At 38.2% G+C, this 25369-nt stretch overlaps 1 protein-coding gene across 2 annotated transcripts in view; it reads right to left on the minus strand.

Annotated features, from left to right (window-relative positions):
* Positions 1–5009: 5009 nt before the first annotated feature.
* Positions 5010–25369, minus strand: part of LARP4 (La ribonucleoprotein domain family member 4) — a 36126-nt gene continuing 15766 nt past the window's right edge. For both annotated transcript variants that reach the window (XM_015831851.1, XM_015831852.1), the window contains 11 exons: positions 22538–22641; positions 21954–22064; positions 18536–18589; positions 17510–17719; positions 15030–15133; positions 12409–12642; positions 12262–12310; positions 8520–8678; positions 6931–7049; positions 6389–6557; positions 5010–5553 (listed from right to left, as the gene is read on the minus strand). In XM_015831851.1, the coding sequence (XP_015687337.1) occupies positions 5212–5553; positions 6389–6557; positions 6931–7049; positions 8520–8678; positions 12262–12310; positions 12409–12642; positions 15030–15133; positions 17510–17719; positions 18536–18589; positions 21954–22064; positions 22538–22641 (1655 nt within the window). In that variant the 3' untranslated portion in view covers positions 5010–5211. The remainder of the gene's footprint in view (positions 5554–6388; positions 6558–6930; positions 7050–8519; positions 8679–12261; positions 12311–12408; positions 12643–15029; positions 15134–17509; positions 17720–18535; positions 18590–21953; positions 22065–22537; positions 22642–25369) is intronic.

The raw sequence follows: 25369 nt of genomic DNA on the forward strand, positions 1-25369 counted from the left end.
GTCTTGCCTGTCTGGGTCGGTGAGGGCAGTCTTAGGGATTCTTTGGTCGGGCTGTTTATTAATGGCTCTTCGGCAGTTTCTTGACCGGGGTATTGCTTACTTGATTGTAGGTCTGAAGATGACCTTGGAGTTAATCTATACTGATTAGAGTTCTGGAAATTGTATTTCTCCTTAAGAAAAATAAAAACAAAGAAATCCCTGTAATACACAGATCATACTATGTATTAATGGATCTGGATTATCATCTGAATGGAATTTAGATTTTCTCTTGCAACAGAGTAACAGAATGGGGCATTTTTAAGCCCATCATCTAGCTCTGAGGTCTGCATCACAAAGGAACAAATGTGCCCTGGGCCATCTCTTCCCAACACACATTCTCTTTTTAAAATTATTTCTTTCCAGAGATGGTAGAATCCCATTTCCACCTCTGGCCTCAAGTGGAATCTAGGAACAATGTACTGGAGAAAAAATAGCAAAAATTGGTCTTTACTACCAGTTAGGATTGCAGGCTAATGCAAGCAAAGCTAAAGAAGGCATTTAAAACTCACACATTTATATAGAAAAATTATCTAATGGGTTCCATATCGTTAATTCCTGGAGAGACCACAGACCTTTTAAATGGAATATGACTAAATCTACAGACTGACTTTTCAAAAGGGTTTAACTCACATATGGAAACCAATATGCAAATAAAAGAAATTGTCTATCTTATTTTCATTGACAAATTTCATGGATTTCTTTCACTAATCAATCAGTTTCCTCACCTAGATTTCCTTACTATTTCTTTATTACACCAAATAACATTCAGACAAAGTTTGTTTTTTTAAGGTGGCTTTTATTATTTCCTTCTAACTGTTATTTCAATTTCCCATAGCACCTTGGCAATGTCAAAAACAAATACAAATACATGTATAATCTTAACAATTAAGCATGAACCTACTTTACACAATTTCTTGGATTAGACAGCTTTGACAACAGGAATAAACCAAACTGATAATAGATAAGCCAAATAATTGAGATATATATGAAGCTATCACTCTGATAAGTGAGACTAGATGTGTCACAGAAGTCAAAATTTTGGGGGGAACGATATAGCTAATTAGTTTGTTTTATTAAAACAGAAGCCATTTGCACACCAACACTTATATTTGAAATTTCTTTGAGGGAAATTTTATCCATAACTGATTTTTTTTTAAAAAAAAGTCATTAAATAAAAGTGTTGAAGTTGTTAACAGGTTAGTTCAGAGGCTGATTAATTCCTATACTAAATCTTAAATCTACATTAATACACTCATTCCCATCTCTTCAAGAGTCGAGGGCTGAAGATGCAAATAACCTTCATCCAAAGAACAAAAACAAGGGAGGGGGGAATCAGAGGTACCATCCTAAAGAAAGCCAACACTATATAATAGATTCTCTCTCACATACACACAAGAGCATGATAGACCATTACAACTGATGGTGATCTTATGTTTCAGAAGAAAATATCAAAAGTTAAAAGAAAAACCTATTGCATATTTCTTGTAATCAATAGTTTACAAAAGTTTAAGCAATCCCCACCCCGAAGTGCATTTCTGTTGCATTTTATCAGTATACAATGTTGCATTTTATAAATTTAAAATAATCTGTACACATGTAGCAGGAATTTTTACCAAAGTGAATGTTCACTCGACAATAAAAATAGTGGATATATTCAGACATTTAGCTGATACTGATGAAGTAATAAGGCCATAGCTATTTAAATTATAGTAAAGCATTGCTTAAGTCACTTAATTGCTACTGATTTTCCCACATCTTCAGGTCAATAAGATTTCAATTTTAATCTGTTAAAACAGCATCACAACTTTCCAAGCTATTTTGGGGAAAAAAGAAGAGAAAACAAACAGAAATACAAATTTCACGCATAGAGAATCTTCTTTTCCCTTTTAGAAAAGTACAATACCTTGACTCAGAATTATTGACTAAAACTAAAGATACAGAATGTGTAAAAAAAAACCTCGAAATTTCCTGCTAATGAAGATCTCCTTTCATAAGTTCAGGAAACAAAGGTCATTGTGATCTTTATCATCTTGCATATTATTGTTTCATCAAAAGTTTAAGGGTAAAAGGCATGTACGTCCAATGGTGACTTATTAAAAGGGAAATACAACTGTTCTCTTAGTTGATAAGTTTTGGCATTGATGCTCTATGAAATGCAAACATCAGCTACATCTCTGTTGCTCCAATATTTACAATGAAAATGCTCTTTTTATTACATTTACCAATATAAATCATACTGGCAATGTCATTTACATTCAACCATTGCCGAGACAGAAGATAATGATTTACAAGTTGGTCAATATATCAACTTTCAGTTTTAACGATGTTGATTTGCTCATTTACATTTAATGCACAGCTATGCAGAAAACAAACACTACCAATATTGCACATCCTTACAGCAAGATAGTAAAATTGCCCTGACATTGAATCTAAAAACCTATTGTGTCTCATTTCTAAAGTAATATGGGAAGACTGATGAAAATCCAATACACTTTTTGAGAATGAAGAATAATGATTAGCCCAGATACCTTTGTCACTCAAATGTAATTCCAAGTTAACAGCCTATAGCATATGGTTCTTCTTCTTTTTTACTTCATCATTCTATCTAACTTTACAGATTTAGGTATTTATGGTAACAAAATAGAAAGGGATATTGGAGGAGAATGGAGTAGATGTTAACTGAGGAAACGCTTATCAAACACTTCAGTTTTAGTAAATCTCTCCAAGGTATTAATCTGACATTGGAAAAGCTGCTTTTACACACTTTACACATACATTGCACAAGAGCCACTTGTGTAGGGAAAGCACACATGCACAGACATAAGCTTCAGGATGTACAACGCATCCTTTCCCTCAATCACTTTTTTTCCCTCACAAGAAAATGTCTGTGAGCTATATTTGCTTCAATATCCAGTAACGAAAAGAGTTACATTTTGTTGATCTGTCTTTGAATACTAGATTCCATTCCAAACAGAGTTAGATTTCACATCCTTGCATTGCCAAGTAACTTTTAAAGTAGCATCTTCCCACAGAATTGCATTCTTCTTGAAGAGGAAGCATTTTTTAAATAACTCCTAGCAACTGTTAATTCAAATCCATCTTTAGTTTGCAATGACACAGTGCTTTATCTATCCTAAAAACAACTACAGTATAGCAGTTCAACCTTTTTTCCATTTCAAGTGCAATAATCAGAATTATGGGTCTTTTAAAATGAAGTATTTATACATTTTTCAGAATTCCTAACATTTTAAGTACTTCACCTTTTGTGTCATATCCAGAAAAAATAGCATTATGAGTAAACCAAAGTGGGTTTGTACTTAAGAGACGTGATCAGTTATTTGTTTTAATGTAAAAACTGCCAAGGCCAGCAGTTACTTCAAAATGAGAAATGATTAATAACATGCATAGAAAAAGAATATCAATTGCCTAAGTACATTTATACTTCTCAATCTAATAAAAAAAAGTGATTGCCAAGCTGAATAAGTTAGAGAAATGAAAATAGATATGCGTGTTCTCAAAGCCATTGATAGAGAATGCCTACAGAATAAGAAACTGCTGAAACTTTTCTGGCTAAGAAAAATCAGAAGATTACCATTTTCACAGTTAATTATTTATCTGCCACTGACATTTTAAAATTATCACTAACACACAATCTAAAAATGCATGGTGGTATCTCACAACTGAGTTTTCCAGTGTTTACAACTAATGTCTTTAAATTTGTATATTTTGCTACCAACTAAAGAATCCAATATACTTTCCCCTAATACTTTAATACAGAACTTTGAACTCTAGCATGCTGATTTTGCAAGATTAACCTGTTGTAATTGTCCTAGTTCTTTTCTTAAGTTCTATAATTATCAGCTTGTAAACCACACTGCTTGTTGCACAAGGTTATTCTAATTAACATAAATCTATCCTAATATTCTTGCCAATATTCTCCAAAGTAAGTTAATTTTCACTTATCAGCTCCATCAAACAAGGAAACTTAAGAATCCTTGTTTTTAGTCTCCCCATTAAATAAAACCTGATTTCTGGTATAGTTTGAAATTCCTTCAAGTAGAAAAAGTGTTTTCAGTATATCAAAGTATGGCCCCAGCGAGGCCCCTCTATTTGTTAAAGTGAAGTCAGACCTCCAAAATTGTCTTGCCTCTTTCTAGAGTAGGGGTGTCAAACTCGATCGCATCATGTGACTTTTTTTGTGAATTTTGTTGCTTTTCCGGAGCCGTGGCGGGTGTGGCCTGCGCATCTGGCCTGCAAGCCGCCAGTTTGACACCCCTGTTCCAGAGAATTGAGAATATCAAAGAGCTGAAAATCTCAATTCAATGCACCAATGTAATGTTTACTATGCAGTTTCACATTCCCTATTTTTAGTTCTGCATTAGTGTCAGAATAACTACATTCCAGCTAGATGTGCTTAATTCTGTAATAAAGGATAAGAAAAAATATTGAAGCAGAGGAAAAAATAAAACAATGCTATCCCTAATTAGAAAAAATACTGGAACAAATCTTACCCACTATTTCTTGTTTACTAATCTTGCTGTTTGCATACTCCAGAATAAAATCATAGTTTTAAAAGCTGACCAAAATTAGTTAAGTCAAAGACTATTATTTCCAAAACACAAAATTCTACAGTAGTACAATCAATTATCATCAGTGACAAAATCATGACATAACAGGTAATATGGCTACACTCATTCATACTGACCAAGCATGTTAGTTTTGGGGCTGAATTGTAATGCAAGGCCATTAATGGCATACATGTCATCTTACAAGCCATACCTTAAATAGATTTTTAGAAGTAATTTATAACTTTTACAGTTTTTTCCAAAAAAAATATTTGCCCCCTCTTCAAGTAAGAAACATGCTAATATGTGTATTTGTTCCTCATTTTTAATAAGCTAGTTCTTAATGCAAAAATCTAATTCAAACAGGAAATTAAAAACAGAAAGTTACAAAAATTATAATCTTTTATCATATTTATATTGATTCTATTTCTCCAGCATTTTGTATCACTTCGAGATGAATATTGGGATCCCTTTAAGCTCTCTCACATTGCAAACCCTGTGCTCTTGAATTTACTGTCCACTTTCCCTATATTTATATTTCTCTGAGCTGGCCAGTTTCTCCTCTACTGCTCTTTAGTTCACAGTTCTGATTAAATAAAAAGTTTGATCAATTTTCCTTTGGTGATCGCGGTGGCATATACTGTTCCTTGCCAACTCGCCGAGGCGCTCCCTGAGGAGAAGACCTACGTCCACATTGGCGCCTCTGTTCCCTGATTTTTCCTGCAGCTCCTTTGGGAGGCCCATTGCCTCTGAAAACAGCCAAGTCATTCATCCGTCCTTCAGACTTTTCATGTGCCTTCTCTCCAGCCTTCTCATGGGTGCCATTTTCTTCTGTTTTGGCAGGAGAGGTTACATTAGAACGCAGCTCCCTAAGTGGCTGAGCAGGAAGAGACGGTACTTCTTTTGGAGGTTTCTGACAGACCTCAGCATAACTGAGCTTCCGGGGTTCCTTACCGAAAGAAAAAGGCTTTAGTATGCCTCTAATATAACAAAATGCTAGTGACAATTTAAAATTAAAGCTATATTTAAGCAATTGTACATACAGGTAGTCCTTAATTTACAACTAGTTGCCTAGCAACTGTTTGAAGTTATGACGGATCCTGAAAAAGCTACTTACAACCTAATTTTGAAGTTATAGTTCCCGCAGCAACCCTGCAGTCATGTGAACAACATTCAGGCGGATTCACTCTTGTGACCGAACGTAGGAACTGTAGCCTGATCTCCCTCCTCATCCTGCCCTGCTTGCTTCCTCAACCCACCGACTCCCACACCCTTCTCCCCAGCCCCATCACCTGGCCCTTTATCTTTTAGTGTAGATCTTCTGCAAGAATCCTTGCTACAGCATGGAGTACCCAGTGAGGTAGGAAAGTAGGCCGAGGGCCTGAAGGCACCTCAAGGGAGCATAGGATGCCTGGGGGTGGAGGGGACCTTGAAAAGCTTAGGGTAGGCAGGTCTAGGATAGGCTTTCAAGGGCTTTGCCCATCCCTAAGGCTCCCTGTTCTCCACTTAATGATTGTATTTGGGAGAGATGGGATGGTGATCATTAAGCAAGGAAAGCACGTGGACACCTTGCTTAACAACCATCAGGACTTGCAAATGTAATGGGCGGACTCCATTACAGTCATAGGTTAAGGACTACCTGTATTTGTTCTCCACTTTCATCCAAATGAGTCTGACGTTTTTATTTCAGGTTTTTTTTTTCCAGGTTAAATTGTGTTACCTCTATTATATCTGGAAGGTGGTCTACTAAAACTATCCAAAAATGACTGAAAGCAGTATCTTACCTGTATCATTACGACAGGCATTGTGTTTGCATTGGTTGTGGATGAAGTGGTATTTGTCCTTGGTGGTTTTACAGTACTGGGGGGGCATACAGAGGAAGGTGGAGAAGTCTGACTTGCAGCCTCCTTGTGCACATGAACCTCTTCTAGTTTCTTCTCTTGCTGAGTGGCACTAGAAAATCCATTAACAGAATTGTGTGACTTCTTGCAGATTCAAAACTTTTTTTAAAAAAAATCATAAATGAATTGTTTTGAAGCACAGAGACATTTTCTAACAGGTTAATTTTCTGTTTTGGAAATAAAATCAACTATGACTTCTCTTGTTCATGTTTTCAATGTTGGTTGATTAAGACAGCTACCTTAATCAACATTTTTCAAAAGGAACCAAACATGTATAGTATTTTACGTTTGGGGTTTATGTTAGGAGAAAAAAAACTTACCAATTTTGCTGGTTTTAGAACTAAAACATACAAAAATGTATTTGTGCTTCTCTTGCCATATAAAATAATTGGTAATACTTGTAATTGGAAAATCAATCTCCATACCTTAATCCAGGAAGATCAATCCCATAGGGAGAACTGGCATTCGTGACAGACTGAACAACACTTTGGCCCTGCTCTTCCTGAGTGGATGTTAGACAACTAACTGTCACATCTTTGTTTTCCTAAATAGAGCAAAAGGGGGGAAAAGAATATCTGTAAAAGTACAGGTTAAGACTAAACCTGTGTGAATTATTATTACAGAAAAGAAAAATTAGATATCATATAGGCTAAAAACTACCTCACAGCATTGAGATCAAGGACAGACAACTTATTGATTGCCAGAGTAGCAAGGATCAAAGTGGGCAGTGCAATAACAAAAAGAGGAATAAATCACAAATATGAACAAGGCTCAATCCAAAAACATTAAAAAAGGACAAGGGGTTCCATCAACCCTATCATAAGGCCCAGTGCAGCTTCATCTAAGATTGAAGATAGAAAGCAATGGGATTGGGGGAATGAGCTGCTGTTGGTTGATTGAATAATAACAATTCCCCCCTCCCCCCCTCCATTCTGCGCCTGCTCGCCTTCTCCAAGTATTTTTGGTTTAAATGTTTGTTTTTAACTTTTCACGTTTTAGAGTTTATGTAACTGTAAGCCGCCAAGAGTTACCCTATGGTAAGATGGGCGGCCAGTAAATTAGATAGATAGACAGACAGGCAGGTCTCTAATATTCACAGCCACTCAGTCCTGGTAAGCTATATCAGAGTTGGTTTCCTCCTATTGAGACCAACACAGCCTCCAGCACTAGGATAGAACCTGCAAGAATGGAGCCTGTTCTTGTGGTGTTTCGAAAGCCTCATCTCCAACCTTCCCCATGTTTTGGAGAAAGGCTTCTGAAGCACAGGAGGAATGGTGTCCACTTAGAGAATGGCACAAGGTGGCCTTGATAAGAAGGCAGCAGTGTTGCAGTCTCCTGCAGCCACAAGATCGTCATTTGCAAGCTTCACAGCCAGCCTCTCACAAGCCAAGTCAATGAGAAAGCCAGGAATTGGCAAGTCACGCTCATATCTTGTTATGTTCAACACCAGCAGGTAATTTACTTAAGAAATGAAGCAGAACAGACAGGTTTATGTGCAGTTATGAGATGTTTTAATTATAGCCATGTGACTTAGCAACAAAGTTGCAGGTCCCAATTGAGATCATTACTGTTATTTGTTATTGGGTAGTAGTGTGTGGCTGAAGAAGTGTAAGCCATGTTTTTCAACAATTTTTGTTGGATGTGAAAAGAGCACCTTGGAATAAAATTTATTTTTCCTACACTGTACTGGTGGGCAAGCCCAGAATGTACTAAGGCTTTGATTTCTTGAATTTTACAGTATATATTTATATATAATCTAAGCAAAAGCAACTTTTGCAAAAGCTATCTGCTTTGCTTTTGTTACTATGGGGTTTTTATTCATTATATCCACATAATCAGTGTATATAGGAATAGAAATAAAATAAAATGTATTGCTTGAGTTCAAGCAAATTTAGTAGGGATGAATTAAGCATGTTTAACATTGCCAAATAATATAAAGATAAAACAATAATGACATGCAAGATTAAAATTGAGAAAGAGAGAGAGAATATGAAAAAAAATAACAAGGAAGTACCTTTTCTTTGCTTATTCCTTTAACTATATCTGACATCCTATTCTCCAGAACAGGATCTCCTTGTGTTTTAATTATGCTGCCCGGCAACGGAGGGAAGTTTGAGGCTAGCAAGTCAAACTTTGGCGTCAAAGTCTTGGTTTCAACTGAAGCCTGAGGGCGCTAAAAAAGAGAAGTAGCATATCTATTATTCTCATTCATTTCGTCTGCAAAAATCGGAGAATGCCCTTAGCCATTTGTATCCAATTCCAATATTAGGGAGCAATTTAGCATTGGCAATTCTGGAGTGGATGGAGATTCAAAAACTGAGTGACTCTAGAAGATTATTTGCTACAGCTCTAGATGAGATTTGTGTTTCCCAGAAACAGCTGTTATTCCAACAGGGTATGCACTCCTCTTAATGGAGCAAGTCAAAGCTGCGGTCAGGAAGGCCTTTGCCCAGTTTTGGTGATGCACAGATGCCAACTTTAAAATAGACAGTGCTGACTAGTCACTCATGGCCTTGGTACTTAAAACTGGATTACTGTAATGCAGTCTATATGGGGCTGTTCTTAAAGACCACCTAGATTAGAACCTACAATTAGTACAAAATGAAACCACTCTCATATTTACCAGGACAACCCAATATTGACATATAACACAAATATTCCAACTGCACCCTTTGCCAGTTTGTTTCCAGCCGAGTATAATTCAAGGTGCCGACGATCACCTCTGAAGTCCTACATAGCTTGAGACCTGGCTTTCTTCGAGGCCTCCTTGTGATGGCATCTCCAGCTAGATTGGAGGGAGGTGTTATGATCATCACTGCATTCCTGCAGTCACATGATCAACATTCAGGTGCTTGGCAACCAGTTATTTATGATGGTTGCAACATCCCGGAGTCATATGATCACCATTTGTGACCTACCCAGGGTTCGCTAACAAGCAAAAACAATGGGGAAGCCAGATTTGCTTAATGATCATGGGAAAAAAGGTGGTTACATTTAGTGCAACTCACTTAATGATCGCATCACTTAGTGATGGAAGTTCTGGTTTCAATTGTGGTTGTAAGTCAAGGACTACATGTATACCTGATTCTTACTTCAAGATTACAATCCTAAGGAACCTCTTATATATTATTTGAACTGAATTATAGCAAATTGAGTTCCAATGAAGCTTCCCCCATGTCTTCCCATTTTATATCTTCTTTAGTTTCTTTATCGTCAATATAACAGGTTATAGTCCATTGTGTCGTAAAGCACTATGAAGCAGTATATAAGTCTAAGTGCTATTATTATTGCTAATGTGCCAAATTTATCATTCCAATGACAAATATTCTCTTTTTTTGGCAAATTCTTTTTTCTTTTATTCTCCTAGAGCAAGATTTTTCAATGACAAATATTCTCTTTTTTTTTGGGGGGGGGGCAAATTCTTTTTTCTTTTATTCTCCTAGAGCAGGGTTTTTCAACCGGTGGCATGCCACTGTCCAGCAGTCCCCTGCGCGGCCCAAGAGGGACGGCGAGGCTCCTCTGGTGGACCATGCCTTGGCGCCTACCCCAGTCCCTCCACTACAGACCCACGGATCCTCCCCACAGCCCCGCCCGCACCTCCCACAGGCGCCCTGCACCTATGCGACATTGAGCTGGCTATGGCCCCCCAGCCATTGACTTCGCTTGTCGAAAAGTTGCAAAAGGGGATCACATGACTCTGGGACACTGTGACCATCATAAGTATGAATCAGTTGCCAAACATCTGAATGTAAATCACATGACCCTGGGGATGCTGCAACAGTCATAAGTGTGAAAAATGGTCATAAGTCACTTTTTTCAATGCCGTTGTAACTTCAAAGTCACTAAGCAAACTGTTGTAAGTCAAGGACTACCTGTACTTTGTCACTTTTTCCCTTTTTTTTGTCATCAAGTTTTTGATACATTGCTAGGTGACTGGTGGTACTCAAACATTGCCATATCCTAAAAGTGGTACAATCTGTGAAAAGGTTGAAAAGCCCTGTCCTAGAGAATGTGTCAATTCAGGTGTTCTGATCTGTTCAGAGTCCTGCCGAACCATTTCCTGTTCCAGAATACTTGGTTCTAGGAAACTGTCATATCATCTACAGAACTGGGACACTGAAACATTGAATCTCTAAACTCATGAGTCTGAATACTTCTAATAGGAAACAGGCCTCACTGTTACACTTTCTGATTCACAATGGACACTTCTGTGGAACTCACCCTGAAATACTACTGCTTATCTTTGCCTAAAAAGTTGACAATGAAATAAAAAGTTGACAATATTAACCGGCTTGAAACATATGCTGGAGAGGCTTTAGTAGTACAGGAACAATCACACGTCTGTAGCTCATGAATCCAAAAATACATATTTGGAAGTAAGTTCCCAGGTTTTCTGACCCCAAAGCAACTTATTTTGCCTGGCTATAACTCTTCTTATAATTACATAAAGGTTCAGTTCTTTTGATGAGAGCTTAGGTAGAAATTGCTGGTGCTTAGAAACTGATTCTAGACCAGGGGTCACCAACCTGTACCCACTAATGGGCCATGGGCTGTTGGCCCTTGGGCCACATGAGTGGCTAGCCAGCACACATGTGTGTGTGTGCTCGCACCCTCCCACTCGCACTAGAGTCACAGTGTTGCACAGGGGCTAGCAATGTCGTGAGCGTCAGGCGGGAGCTAGCATTGCCACGAGCACATCCCACACACATGCTAGCATCGTGCCGTCTCGCAGGTGCTAGCAATGCCGTAAGCGTCTCGCAGGCACTAACATTGCTATGAGCGCACCCCACTTGCGCTATTGTCGTGGCATGTCGGTGCTATTGTTGCTGCAAGTGCAACATCCCCACTCGTGCTAGCACTGCGGCATTGCACAGGCGCTAGCGTTGCCTGAGCATCACCCAGGCGCTTGTGGCCCTATCTGCATCGCACATGCAATCACAGCGTTTGGGCGCATGCGACCCCTTTTGCATGTGTGTGCTCATACGCGTAAAGGCGCCTCCACCACTCCCACCCCGAGCCAACCCAGAAAGGTTGGGGATCCCTGTTCTAGACTATCACTGGTTTATTTATTATTTATTAAATTCATATGCTGTCCATCGAGCAACTCAGGTCTGTTAAGTCTGGTATTATGGTTATATCTGCATTACAGAATACAGGTAATTCTTGACTTATAACCTTAATTGAGCACACAATTACGGTTATAAGCTGCTGTTAAGCAAACATGGTCAGTAAGCTAATCTGTTTTACAGAATGGAGTTTTTCGGGTGGAAATCACAAGTAAAACAATGGAAGCTGCAAAAACCATAAAAAACTGTGGTCACATGACCATGGGATGCCGCAAATGATTGTAAAGGTGAAGTGGTTCCCAAGTGCTCAAAATACAATCATGTGGCCACAGGATATGTGTGCTGTCTGTGTGTACATGCAGTCATGGGAACTTCAAAATAAGGTCATAAGAACCTTGGGGGGGAGGGTTCCATCATAATTTCAAACACATATAAGATGGATTTCTTTGCTTGTGTGATAATGTTTCTGCAGCCATACAAATGAACATTTAACAAACAGAAAAAAGTAAGATATGTGATACTTCTGAAAGTTAGTTTCATTTCCTGAATACTTATTGTAGTCCAATTTATAGTGCAAATGTGTTTTTTAAAATTCACATACAATTCTCACGTTAGCATGGTCTTCTAGCACCAGAACATCATTCTCAATAGCTGGTGACTGACATGCCTGCAGTAAAAGTAAACACTTACTGATAGCCTTTCATCGTCCCGTCTCCTCCGACCTCTGAAAATGTTTCTTCTGCAAGTTAGCAAAGAAAAGCTTCTGTGAATATGTTTTATGTTTATTATGTCATATGAATTAATGACATTAATGACATAATCATACAAAGACCTTACCTGCCTCTTCCCATGCCATAATCACCATTTTGTTCTACATGAGTAATTTGAGACTCCTTCTGTGTGTAGCTGGGCTCTTGATGTCCTGATAGTGTACTTGCTTGCCGCTCTGGCTGAAAATTTCGTAAAGTGGTTCTATGCAAGTGTCCATCACCTACTGAAACAGCACTGAGTGTGGCGGGTCCTTCTGATGAGTGTTCTGAACTATTTGACAACCGGAAATGAGTCTTCACACTGGATTGACACATTAAAAAAAGTGAATATATAAATTCTTGCCACAACACACATAAATTTCCCTAAAGACCTCAGAGGAAGTTGATGTTCTAAGAATCAAGGAAATGTGCCAACATTTTTTTGCTGATTGTTAACTACATACCGGTAAATCTGTTTGTCAAGAACTGGTAAGCACATTTCTCCAAATCAATTCCTAAATGGTATTATCCAACCACAACTCTTCCCTAGTTAATTTATAAATATATTACTAACTTAATACTGACACAGATATAGATATCAATAAAACCAATATCATATGAATAGAAATGAATCATAAAATACAGATGAGTTTTCAGTAAAAACAGAACAATATTCAGTAAATCTAACAATTTCCAAAAATGCTTCCCATCAAAAAAACTCTTTCTTGCACCTAAGTAATGCACTTTAAGTTACAACTCTTCAACCACGTAAAACAAGACTGTATATGGATGGCAAGTGTATTGCTATGGATGTTAAAGAGATTACACAGAGCATATACTGAGGAGAAAGACATGACCATACAGGTATGCAATATCACATTTTCATATTACATAAACTCTCTCCACTTTGGCTTACAATCTTGTCCATTCCTTTCTTAAATTCAAATAAATATTCTCACATTTATTTCATTTTCATTTTCTTTTCCTCTTCTAGTTAGAGTTGAATTTAAGGAATAATCAAATGCTTCCTTTTTTCATTTGGAGGTTGGACGGCCATCTAAATTTTAGACAACCAAGGATCTGTATTTACCTTCCCACTATCCCTATTTGGTGGTATAATAATATGAAACTTACTGTTGATTGATACCAACAGATAGTCCTCGACTTACAATCATTTGTTTAGTGACTGATTGAAGTTACTACAGCACTGACAAAATGTCATACATTTTTCACACGACCATTGTAGCATTCCCATGGTCATGTGATAAAAATATGGGCGCTTGGCAATTGGCACATATTTATGACATTTGCAGTGTCCTGAGGTTATGCGATCACCTACTGCAAACTTCTCACAAGCACTGTCAATGGGAAAACCAGATTCACGTAACAGTGTTACTAACTTAATAACCACAGTGATTCATTTAACAACTGTGGCAAGAAAGGTCGTAAAATGAGGCAAAACTTACTTAACGCATATCTCATTAGCAACAGAAATTTTGGGCTCAACTGTGGTCGTAAGTTGAGGACTTTCTGTACATAGGATAAAACAAAACAAATCTATTTCTTCCTCCTTAAGAAGTTCCAATGCAGAGTTCCAATCCTTTATCAAGGATTCTTAAGCAGATCTGAAATAGCACATCACTGCACTAAAAGAAAGAAAGAAAGAAAACTCTGCCAAGCTGCCAAGGGCAGACTTTTTAAAAATGTGCTTTGACCTTATAATATTGCAGGAATATTTGTCTCTCCCAAAGGTTAACATACCTATTTGGCACATTCTGGGATTCCCTCCTGCCCCAATCCACCAAACTCTTGGTCCAAAACAAGCAATTCTTTGATTAAATTTCAATGATGTACATGTACTGCCAAGCTTATGTATTGCAATCTCAAACTGAAAAATGTGAGCACAGGTCTCTAACTGCTTTACTGAAGTTCTTTTACAACTCAAAGACAGTTTGTAAAAGAACTGGTGTTATTTTCTTTCTGCCACCACTCATTTATCTATTCATTCTGTTTCTGCATCATCCTGTCTCTGTATCGTTCCAATTTTAGTATATGTGCTGCCGAAGCGAGCACATGCATCATCCTGTCTCAATGATACCACAATTTTGTTAAACTGTTAAGGTTATAAAACAATGCAACAAATAATTAGCATGGCTGTGAAAATTTACTTCTTGGGGAAAATAAGAAAACAAATTCTATAAGCAATTACCAAATGAAGAATTTTCAGTTTTGAGAAAAAATGTTTCAAAAATATTTTCTTAAAATGACCTGTTGTCAGAACATGCTTAAAAAGAAAAGAATGATTTGGGTATCATAACTACCATAATGAAATTAACTAAAAAAGAAATGAAGTTAAGTTTTAGATTAAAACAAATGTAGACCAAAATATTGCCATGAGTAAGTTAAAAATGATTCTTCTCATCAAACATATTATGCAGACTAAAAAAAATCCAAAACAAAGGGCCTTTTTTTGCAGCTGGTAGTATCACAACCCAACTAAATTTCCTGTAGATTTTAACAAAACTACTTTTAGATATGAAGAAAATAAAATATAAAACTGAAGAAAATATAATGCACATATAAAACTGAAGCAGGAGTTGACAGGAATTCACAAATGAGCATGGACACTTTTATTGAACCAGTTTGGTCTCTGTCCAACATCAACACAGGAGTCCACTTTCCAAAAATGTTGGCACCAACTTTCCTTACCGATTTCTATGGAATGGGCGACCTATACTCAATGCTGCAGTATTTGTCTTGTATGAACCTGGAGAACTGAAGCCATTCAGAAATCCACCATTCGGAAACGGAGCCTGAAGTAAGCATGACATATATCATGAGATTCACTGGAAACAAATAACTGAATACCAATTCTCAGAACTGTAATTTTAACAGATGCACACCTAAAACCAAGGAAGTACAGGCAGCCCTTGCTTAATGAATAGTCACCGTTACGATAGAATCTTCCAAAAGCTACCTATGATCCAGTTCTGGAGTTCTGACAGCGTATTCCCATCCCATGATCAAATTTCAAGCACTTGGAAACCGGTACACCTTTACGGCCAGTTACAGCATTCCGCAGTCACATGACTGCAATTTACTATGCTTTTGCTGGTTTCTAGCAAAAACTGCCCATAGGAATGAATGGATTCGCTTTATGACCACAGCATTAGCATAAAGACTGCTGCAAGAAAGACCATACATTTGAGTTGGTCACGTGAGAGGCTTGACTGTCATGACTTACAACATAAATTCCAGGCTCCATTACAGACAAAATCAAGGACTACCTCTTTCTATTACACCTGTATAATTTCCACAATAATTGTTGTTACAATATAGAATTGGATGCCTATACATTGGTTGGAGGTGTCCCCCAATTTATTACTTTTGAAAGTATTTTTAAAATAATATTGATATAACAGTGCAGTCAAAAGATAAATGCAAACCAGATTATCATTTAAAATAAACACCTGCTCATGAAACACAAGCTTTTGTTTTGGAATCAACAACCCTGTGGCGTTCCAATATTTAAACACTTCAAAAATATAAAATTGGGACAATGCAAACTGCATTTCATTATATTCACTATTAATACAGATCTAACTTTATTTTCTATTAGTGTTCTACCAATACAGATAGTCCTTGACTTACGGCCATAATCGAGCCCAAAATTTCTGTTAAGTGAGACATTTGTTAAGTGAATTTTGCCCCATTTTATCACCTTTCTTGTCATAATTAAGTGAATCACTGCAGTTGATAAGTTAGTAACCTGGTTGTTAATTGGATCTAGCTTCCCATTGACTTTGCTTTCAGAAGGCTGCAAAGGGGATCACATGACCTTGGGAGACAGCAACAGTCGTAAGTACTGTTTCCCCGAAGATAAGACCTGGTCTATTTTTTTTGTCTCCAAAGGAGGCATCAGGTCTTATTTTCAGGGGATGTCTTACCCACTTACCGTAGGACTGCCGCAGCCAGGCTTCTCACGTCCCGACACCTGCCTCGCCAGCCCACTTCTTCTGCAGCCGCTCGTACCGGTCGGCCCCAGTCTCCATTTCTCCCTCAGAGGCCTTCAGGAAAGGCCTCTACAGCTGAGAAACGAGCTCCGGATTGACACGCGCGGAAAGGCCTGACGACAAAACGGAGGCTGGGGGATGCCACACACATTAATCTGGAGCTCATTTCTCGGCTGCAGAAGCCTTTCTGAAGGCTTCTGATGGTGAAACAGAGGCGGGGGGGGGGCATCATGTGTGTCAATCCTGAGTTCGTTTCTTGGCTGCAGAGGCCTTTCCAGAAGGCCTCTGCCGGCAAAATGGAAGTCAGGGTCGACGCACACAAGCAGTGATGAGCAACTGCCGAAGAAGTGGACCTCTGAGGCAGGTGTCGGGGCGTGGGTGACCTGGCTACAACTGTCCTAAGGTACGTGGGTGTGGGGCGCATGGGGCAGCTCTACACCCACTATCCCCAATCTAGCTTGATTTTTACCCATGCGCCTTGCCCACCTTGTGCAACCAGGTGCAATGGAGTGGGCAGGGTCATAAGTAAGGCTTATTTTTTGGGTAGGGCTTATATTGGGCACTCATGTAAAAATCAGGCTAGGGCTTATTTTCGGATAGGTCTTATTTTCAGGAAAACACAGTAGGAACTAGTTGATAAGCATTGGAATTTTGATCACATGATCATGGTGATGCTGCAAAGGTTGCAACTTTGAATAATGGTCATAAGTCACATTTTCCAGTGCTGTTGTAACTTTGAACACTTACTAAATGAGCTGTTGTAAGTCGAGGACTACCTGTAGTAAAGATAGTTGTTTTATATATTTGATCATGATTAATTTATGCTACTATAGTTTAGTTTCAGGGTAGCATCCTGAATTTGTAAAGAAGGCTTTTGTCTGCCCACTAGTTTGCTCTGCCAATCTAATATAGTTCAACACTTCTAGAAACCCCACTTAGCTATAAGCATAAATATTTTCTATTTGGAATTTAAATGGCTGTGTATAATCCCTGAAATTATCAGTTCTCTTTTTCCCAAGCCACAAAAAATACAATATGCAATTCAAACATCAATTAAATACTGTATGAGGGTCAAATTATGTTCATTATAGGACAAGGGACTTGGTAATGTTTAGCACATAGATATATCTTTTGAAGTAAAGCAAACACTGCAAAGCGCAAACGTTAAGTACTTACCAATGGTGTTTCAAAATAAGGTGCAGGGTTTGGAGACCATGTCTGAGGCACAATACTATAGATGGAGTACTGCTGAGGACTGTATATAGGCTGCATGAACAGTGGTGAGGCAAACTGTGCTTGTGTCTGAACAGGTTGAACATAAACGCTGGAATCCACTACCCGGTAACCATTCTTTGCAAAAAACGTGTTGATGGCTTTTATCCTCGCCTATATAAGAAATTTAAACTCGGCTATATTTATAATACCAGGTATAAAGACTGTTACAGGACACAAATGTTATTATTTGTATTTCATCAGTTTCCTAACAGGTTAGTCTGTAACTTTTACTTTTGTTAAAATTTTAGGATTTGCAATTAAAAATGCCAATTCAAATTAATTCTTGACTATTTCTGCAACCCAATTTAGATTATTTGCTATTTTGCAGAATATCTTGGGAGCAACTGCAGTTCAGTTGAATAGATACACTTTTCAATCGTTGTAACATTAATATTATCAATATTATTATTATTATTATTATTAATGATAATGATAATGATAATAATGATAATAATGATGATGATGATGATGATAATAATAATAATGATGATGATGATGATGTTAGAAGGGACCTTGGAGGTCACCTAGTCCAACTGTTCCACTGATTAATTCTTCTAAATTAAAATTGTCTGGAACAAAATCAAATTAAAATCTAAAGTGTCTGGAACAAAGATTTTTAGTCTCTCCCCATGTTCAATTTTTATCAAGATTCTACCATGACAACATTACTCTTGCCACAAAATTATGTGAGAAATAATCTTTTGTAATCTTATTCATAGTTAACCCTAACACGGTTAACTTTGAATTAAACCTGAACTAAAGTTGGTCCTTCAGAATATTATATCTGACACCCTGTAGAAAAACAATCATAAAGGTTATTATGATAATGATACTAATGAAAATCTAATAGTGATTAAGTTATGAGTATAACTTACTGTTTAAGTATTAAACTATAACTTGAGGTATACATGCGAGAATAAAGCTTACCATTATTGGCTTGCCCTGAAAGGTTTTAACTTCTTCCCGTAAATATTTAAAAGCCTGTATAGATATAAAAATATCCAATGACAGATCAGTATAACAGAATTTTAAAAAACATTAAAGAACTTCCAGGATCGATTTCAAGCTGAAATATAAATAACTCTACAGCACTCTTTTGTTGCTTTTGCAACATTTCAACTTTGTTGTATTTATTAAAGCATTAAGAAAATTACACACCACCTTGCTTTCCCATATTTTCTGAAACAATTTTTTTCTCAAAAATCATCCGTAGATTTTTCTTTCAAAAACAAACAAACAGTAATTCTCTTTAAAGCTATGAATCACATCCCAGAAGTAAAGACCTGTGCAAAACAATATACAGATAAATGATAAAACATCAGCTGGCTTACCTTTAACTGCAAATCAATGTCATCAGTGTATTCAAAAGGAATGCATCTGAAAGTTCTGGAATTTTCTCTAACTGAGCAATGGGAGATTAGAGAGCTTACCCGATGGCAGAGGGGAGGGGCAAAGGAAAGCAAATTTTGCCAAAGGAAGAACCAGCATTGTGTCTGAGGTTGAACACACAATGTCTAACCAAGCTGACTGGGTGATACATTACATTTTACATATAAGTTGTATATATGGTCTGACATTCAGGCATGTTAAAGTCCTCTGAGTGGAGTCTCTCTCAACACCAACCTGCTGGGGAGTTCTGATTTCACCTTTCAGATGAACACAAGTTGTTCTTGCTGGGAACTTGGGGGCTAAAGAAAGTGGAAGAGCTGTCATCCTTGGACAGGAAGAATTTCATTTGGGCTTTTGGAAAACACCACCGTGTGCAGTGACACATCTTCTGCCATTTACTGACTCTTTACAATCACCTAGCTGCTTACAATCATCAATGTCCTTAGCTTTTGGAATACTGAAAGTGGAAGAAATAGATTTTTTGCTGGGATAGATGGTATCAGGGAGTCTTAGGTAGGATTAAGCAACAATTAATGGGCTGCAATCAGTGTAGGTACTATTTGCTAGCTTTGGATAGTATGGCCCAATTGGAGTGCAGACAATTTACGATTTCAAATTCTTTACCATTTTACATGATTTTGGTGAATTTGGAAGTAGGTATGAATCAGTGGAGGTTGGAACCCTGTAAACTAGAATAGAATAGAGCTGGAAGGGACCCTGGAAGTCTTCTAGTCCAGCCCCCTGCTCAAGCAGGAGAACCTATACCATCTCAGATAAGTGACTGTCTAGCCTCTTTTTAAAAATCTCCAGTGACGGAGCACCTACGATTTCTGGAGCACTGGTTAATTGTCCTCATTGTCAGGAAGTTTCTCATTAATTCCAGGTTGCTTCTCTCTTTGATCAGTTTCCAACCATTGTTTCTTGTCCTGCATTCTAGTGCTTTGGTTAATAACGTGACCCCCTCTTCTTTGTGGCAGCCCCTTAAATACTGGAACACTGCTATCATGTCACCCCTATTTCTTCTTTTCTTTAGACTAGCCAAACCCAAGTCCCACAGTCGTTCTTCGTGTGTTTTAGTCTCCAGGCCTTTGATCATCTTAGTTGCTCGTCTCTGAATTTTTTCCAAACTCTCAACATCTTTTTTTTTATATGGTGACCAAAATTGGCTGCAGTATTCCAGGTGTGGTCTTACTAGGGTTTTATAAAGCGGTACTAATACCTCACATGATTTTGTTTATACAACCCAGGATTGTATTAGCTTTTTTGGCTGCTGTTGCTGCTGCACAGTGCTGACTCATGGTTAAGTGATCGTCCACTAGGAGTCCAAGGTCCCTCTCACAGTTACGGTTTTTAAACCAGGTTTTGCCCAATCTGTATTTGTACCTTTGATTTTTCCTGCCTAAATGTAAACTTTATTTTTCTCCACACTGAAACTCATTTTGTTGGATAGGGCCCATTGTTCAAGTTTACCAAGATCTTTTTGGATACTTTGTCTTCTGGGGTATTGGCTGCTCCTGCCAGGTTGGTGTCATCTGCAAATTTGATGAGTTCCTCTTCAATTCCCTCATCTAAGTAATTGATGAAGATATTGAAGAGTACTGGGCCTAAGACGGAATCTTATGGTATCCCACTGCTTACTTCTCTCCATGTGGATGTAGTGCCGTTGAGGACTACTCGTTGAGTATACGGTTTGCAGGCCAGCTACAGATCCATCTGGTGGTGATGTTGTCTATTCTACCTTTTTCTAGCTTACCAAGGAGTAGGTTGTGCTCTACTTCATCAAATGCCTTACTGAAGTCTAAGTATACTATATCTACAATATTTCGCTGGTGTCATGTGTCTGATTAACGAAACACTTAAACTCTATTAGTTTAATCACTTTGTTGAAGAATGAAATAAGATAAAACATTAAATAACCAGGAATAGAGTCAAAGTAATTGATCCTGTATGTCTGTAATAAGCAATTCTGACAAGGAGCATGATTTCTCCAAAGCAAAACTAGATATCTGGGGGCTAAGAGAGATAACCAAGAATCCATTTAAAACTACAGGTCTTAACACAGGTTATTTTGCTTGCTTTTAGAGAATGGAAGAAAAATCTCAGATCAAAATGTAAAGCAAAAGATCCTCACAAGGTCATCAGAATAACAAAAATCAGAATTTTGGTGAACTTGGTTCTAAATATATAGTTTAGGCTACTACTTTTCAACTAAACTAAAGAAAATTCCAGAATGAAATTATATACAGACCTAAACCCATTAATGAGATTCAAAGAAAGCACAAAATATAACAGGTCACATCAAACAGGATTCTTAATACAACAAAGAAATTTCCTAGAAATAGGAGTTTTGTTTTGTTTGGTTCAACAAAAATCTTGATTTGACCAAATTCTAAATAATTTCATTTTCAAAGCTGCAAATACCAGCACATCTGTAGAGCTGCAGAAATCTTATGAACCTAATTTGAAGAACAGCAGTCTATAGAAATGCTGAAAGAGTCTAAAATTCAATGTGCTTGTTTAATAAAAGAACTTCTATGAAGAGCAGAAGAACAAACGATTAAGTTTGCGCTTCCAACTGCAAGCTTTGGACAACAAAAGGAATTATTCCCACACTGAAGAGATCGAACACTAAAATATTTCCAACCACTTTCAGATTAACTGTACAAGAACATGCTTGAAGGGGAAGATAGCAAGAAAATGTTTGCATATGTGCTACTGGTTAAGAGTAGGTCATTTACTCATAGTCTTAAGAAAGTAATTCTCTCATATGCTTTATTAAGATCAATTTCCTGGTGCTGTCACTCTGCCTATATTTTTGAATTTATAAATACAATCTATTTTTATTAAATTAATATATTTAAAATCAGGAATTCCAAACTGCTTTGACTTATCTGAGACACTAGAAAAAAGTAGAATTCATTAGTGCAATGAAATTTAGAACGCACAATATTCTTACCTGCTGCGCGTCAGTATCTGACTGGAATGTAATGTACCAGTTGTTATTGTGAGCAAATTCACAACTTATAACTTTGGGGCAGCTTTCATTCTTAAACAGTGCTTTTACCTCCTGGATTAAATATATAAAAACTATTTCAGTGAATTGTGTTATGTTAACAATTATGTTTAAAAAAATCCTATTCATGCTGGAGGGGATTTTAATTTCTGCAACAATCGCTTGAAAATTACTGTTTTTATTTTAGTTTTTAGTTTTTAAAAAATTACTCTATTCACAGCTAAGAAAAAGTCCTCATTCTTTACAACTAGCAATGCTGATGTGATACCTTTTTTAAAAGGCCATTACATAAGAATGCTTGCTATAAGAATGCAGTAAACAATACAGATATTTTAAAAGTACAATCATAGCCAAATATTTGTTCTCTCAAATCTCTAGCTCAAAACCAAGATGTAGCTCAAATACATTATCATCTCTCAGTTGCAAACTTGTATCAAATATAAACACTACTTTAGCCTACTGGTTATTATCCTGCAAATGAACTTGTGTCCGTATTACATTTGTAATAAATTTTAAAAGACACTTACCTCTACTGGTGTGGTTTCAGGGATCTCACGAAGGATAATAATGCAACGCTTATGATTTGGTCTAACTTTCTCTCCTTGCTCATCCACTTGGACTATAGGAGAAGCTAAATTAAACAAAACAGAACTCTTGTTTATTGAAAATACACTGAGAAAGCAGGATGAAAATCTCTTTCTTCAAATTTCAACTTAGTCTAAAACAATATGCTTATTTGGTCACTGTTTAGTACTCAATGTATACAACTCTGCTCATTCTTCTATTATAGTGTTATCATCTGGCACAAAAGATTTTATGTACTATTTTATATTTATGGGAGTAATGCTCTGTACTGGTCAAAGTTTCAGGTTGTTTTAGAAAATACATCAACTTCAATTTATTACCTGGATAGGGACCAGAATCTCAGTCAACTCAGCAAAGCAGTTAAGCAAGAAGCCCATGTGACTGCTTTACTCAACAACTGCAATCCCAGCATTCCTAGTTGCAGTCATTAAGCAGAGCAAAAGAACTGCTTGCTGGGATTAGCTCCCTCGTGCATGGAAGGAAACTGCTCTGGTGGGCTGAACACAGCTTGGACCTTCAGGATCTAAGCTCCATTTTTGCACCCTGATGAAATTCACCTCTCCTGTGTGTGTGGAAGGGAACTTCTCTGGTGGGCTGTGGGAATGGAGCTTGAACCTTTGGGACCTAAGCTTCATTTCTCCGCCCTGCTGAAGGAGTTCTGTTTCTCTCGGCAGGGAGCTCCTTCAGCCAGTCCTCAGAGATGAGAGGGAGTCCTCTTGGCAGGGAGCAACAGCTTGCAACTTCTTTGCCGGCTTCCCCATTGACTTTCTAGGGAAGCTGGCAGAAAAGAATGCAAATGGCAATCACGTGATCATTGGGCACTTGGCGAACAGTCATATGTACAAATTGTCAACTACTCAAGATGCAGCCATTATTGGTGGGGGGATGTTTTATAACAACTGGAAGTGTTACATGATTGGTTGTAAGTCAAAGTAGACCTCACTTATCATTTGCCTCATTCAGCAACCATTCAAAGTTAGGATAGTGATAAAAAAGTAGTTTTACAATCAATGCCCGCATTTATGACTTTCAGAGCATGCCTCAGTCACATGATTGCTATTCTAGTCAGTATACGTGATCCTGTGCCTGAGCTGTTGATTTCATTTCCCTCTCCACTTCCAGAGAGATAATAGTGTTCTGTAATGTCATGCTTGGCCACATGACCATGGAAATCTCTTCAGACAACACTGGCTCAATGGCCTTGAAGTAGAAATGAGCACTGTCTCCTATAGTCTGCAATAACTAGCAGAATAAAATCTCCTAGGATACCTTTGCCTTTTCTTTTTTTTAACCTCCAGAGAGATGGGAGAAGAAAGGATTACAAGAGGGTTAGCAGGCACACAATGGAGAATACATACTGAAAGGAATGCACTGGTGCCAATTCTGAGCACATACAGTCCAGTGTGTCTGCTCTCATGTAATCCCTTTCTCTCCAATCTCTTTGCTCTGCAGGGAAGTGGAGAGAAAAAATAGGCCAGGTACCCAAAAGATTGCTTTTTTTTCCTTTTTCTCACCTTGGTAGAGCAGAGATTGCTTAAATGGGGAGGGGGGAGGGCAAGCAATATCTAGTTAGTTTTTCTTGTACCTGGCCTGTTTTTTGTCATCCCCTTTTTGTCAAAGAAAGTAAATAAAAACATCAATTCCCTTCTTGTTAATAATCCCAGTGCCAGAGTGATCATTCCAAAGGAGGGTGAGAGGAAAAGGAAAATAAAGAATAACTGGTCCCAACTGTAGTTGTTAAACAAGGACTACCTCTATATCCATTTCTATGTAATAAAAAGGTCAGGATAAGAGCTTCATATAGAATACTAATTATATAGAATTCACACAGAAATGAGATATATATCAAATACAGGTAGTCCTTGAGTTATGAATGTAATGGAGCCTGCCCATTCCATTTATTACTAGAGTATTTGTAGCAGTGAATCTCATACCATGAACACGATTCACTCCCAGCTTTTGCCCACACATTTGTTAATTTAATGTGTGGGCAAATACACGGGGGCCTAGTTATGGAACAGGCCATCTTCAGACCACCCAAGGCCTCCCGACCCACTGAAATACTTCATGCTCCGTCCCCTGGGGGCCCACAATTACTCCCCCCCCATCCTGCCGTGCCAGATCACTTACCTTGTGAAGATCTGTCTCCTCTCCAGTCTCTCTGTTTCTTTCACTGCTCCTGGTAAGAGCAGAGGGAGGCCTCCAAGGCCCAGAACGGACATCTGTAAGCATGTGGCCACCGCCCATGGCCTCCGTGGCCTGGAGGAGGCCTCTGAGGCCCAAAACAGGCCTTTGGAGTCCCACTGAAATGTCCCCTAGTATCCTTTCTGGGTGGCAGTGGCTGGGGAAGGACCTCCAAGGCTCAGAACGGAGGCTGTGGGCAGTAGCCAGGTGCTTCTGGAGGTCCATTCTGGGCCTTGGAGGCCTCCTCTAAGCCTCTAAGGTCCAGAACGGAGGCCAGTGGAGACTTTTGCATACCTCGGGAGGTTTGTTCTCCCCAGCTTCCGTTCCGTTCTCTGTTGCAGAGAACAGAAGCCTAAATTACTGTGAGATCACGCAAGATCAGTAGCGTGAGATCTCATGTGATCTTGCGTTACTTTAGGTCTCCATTCTCTGCAAACACACCGAAGGAAGCAGCGAAACAGCCAAGAAAGTGATGGATCTCTCGATCTTCGCAAAGTAAGTATCCATAAGCCTAGTGTCTAGGGAGACCCAGGAGGGGGGAGGGAATAGCCAGGGTGAAGGTTGCAGTGCCACTGGGTCATTCGTAAGGG

The sequence above is a fragment of the Protobothrops mucrosquamatus genome, unplaced genomic scaffold (genome assembly GCF_001527695.2).
Source record: "Protobothrops mucrosquamatus isolate PMUCROS unplaced genomic scaffold, P.Mucros_1.0 scaffold_282, whole genome shotgun sequence".
Classification (NCBI taxonomy): domain Eukaryota; kingdom Metazoa; phylum Chordata; class Lepidosauria; order Squamata; family Viperidae; genus Protobothrops; species Protobothrops mucrosquamatus.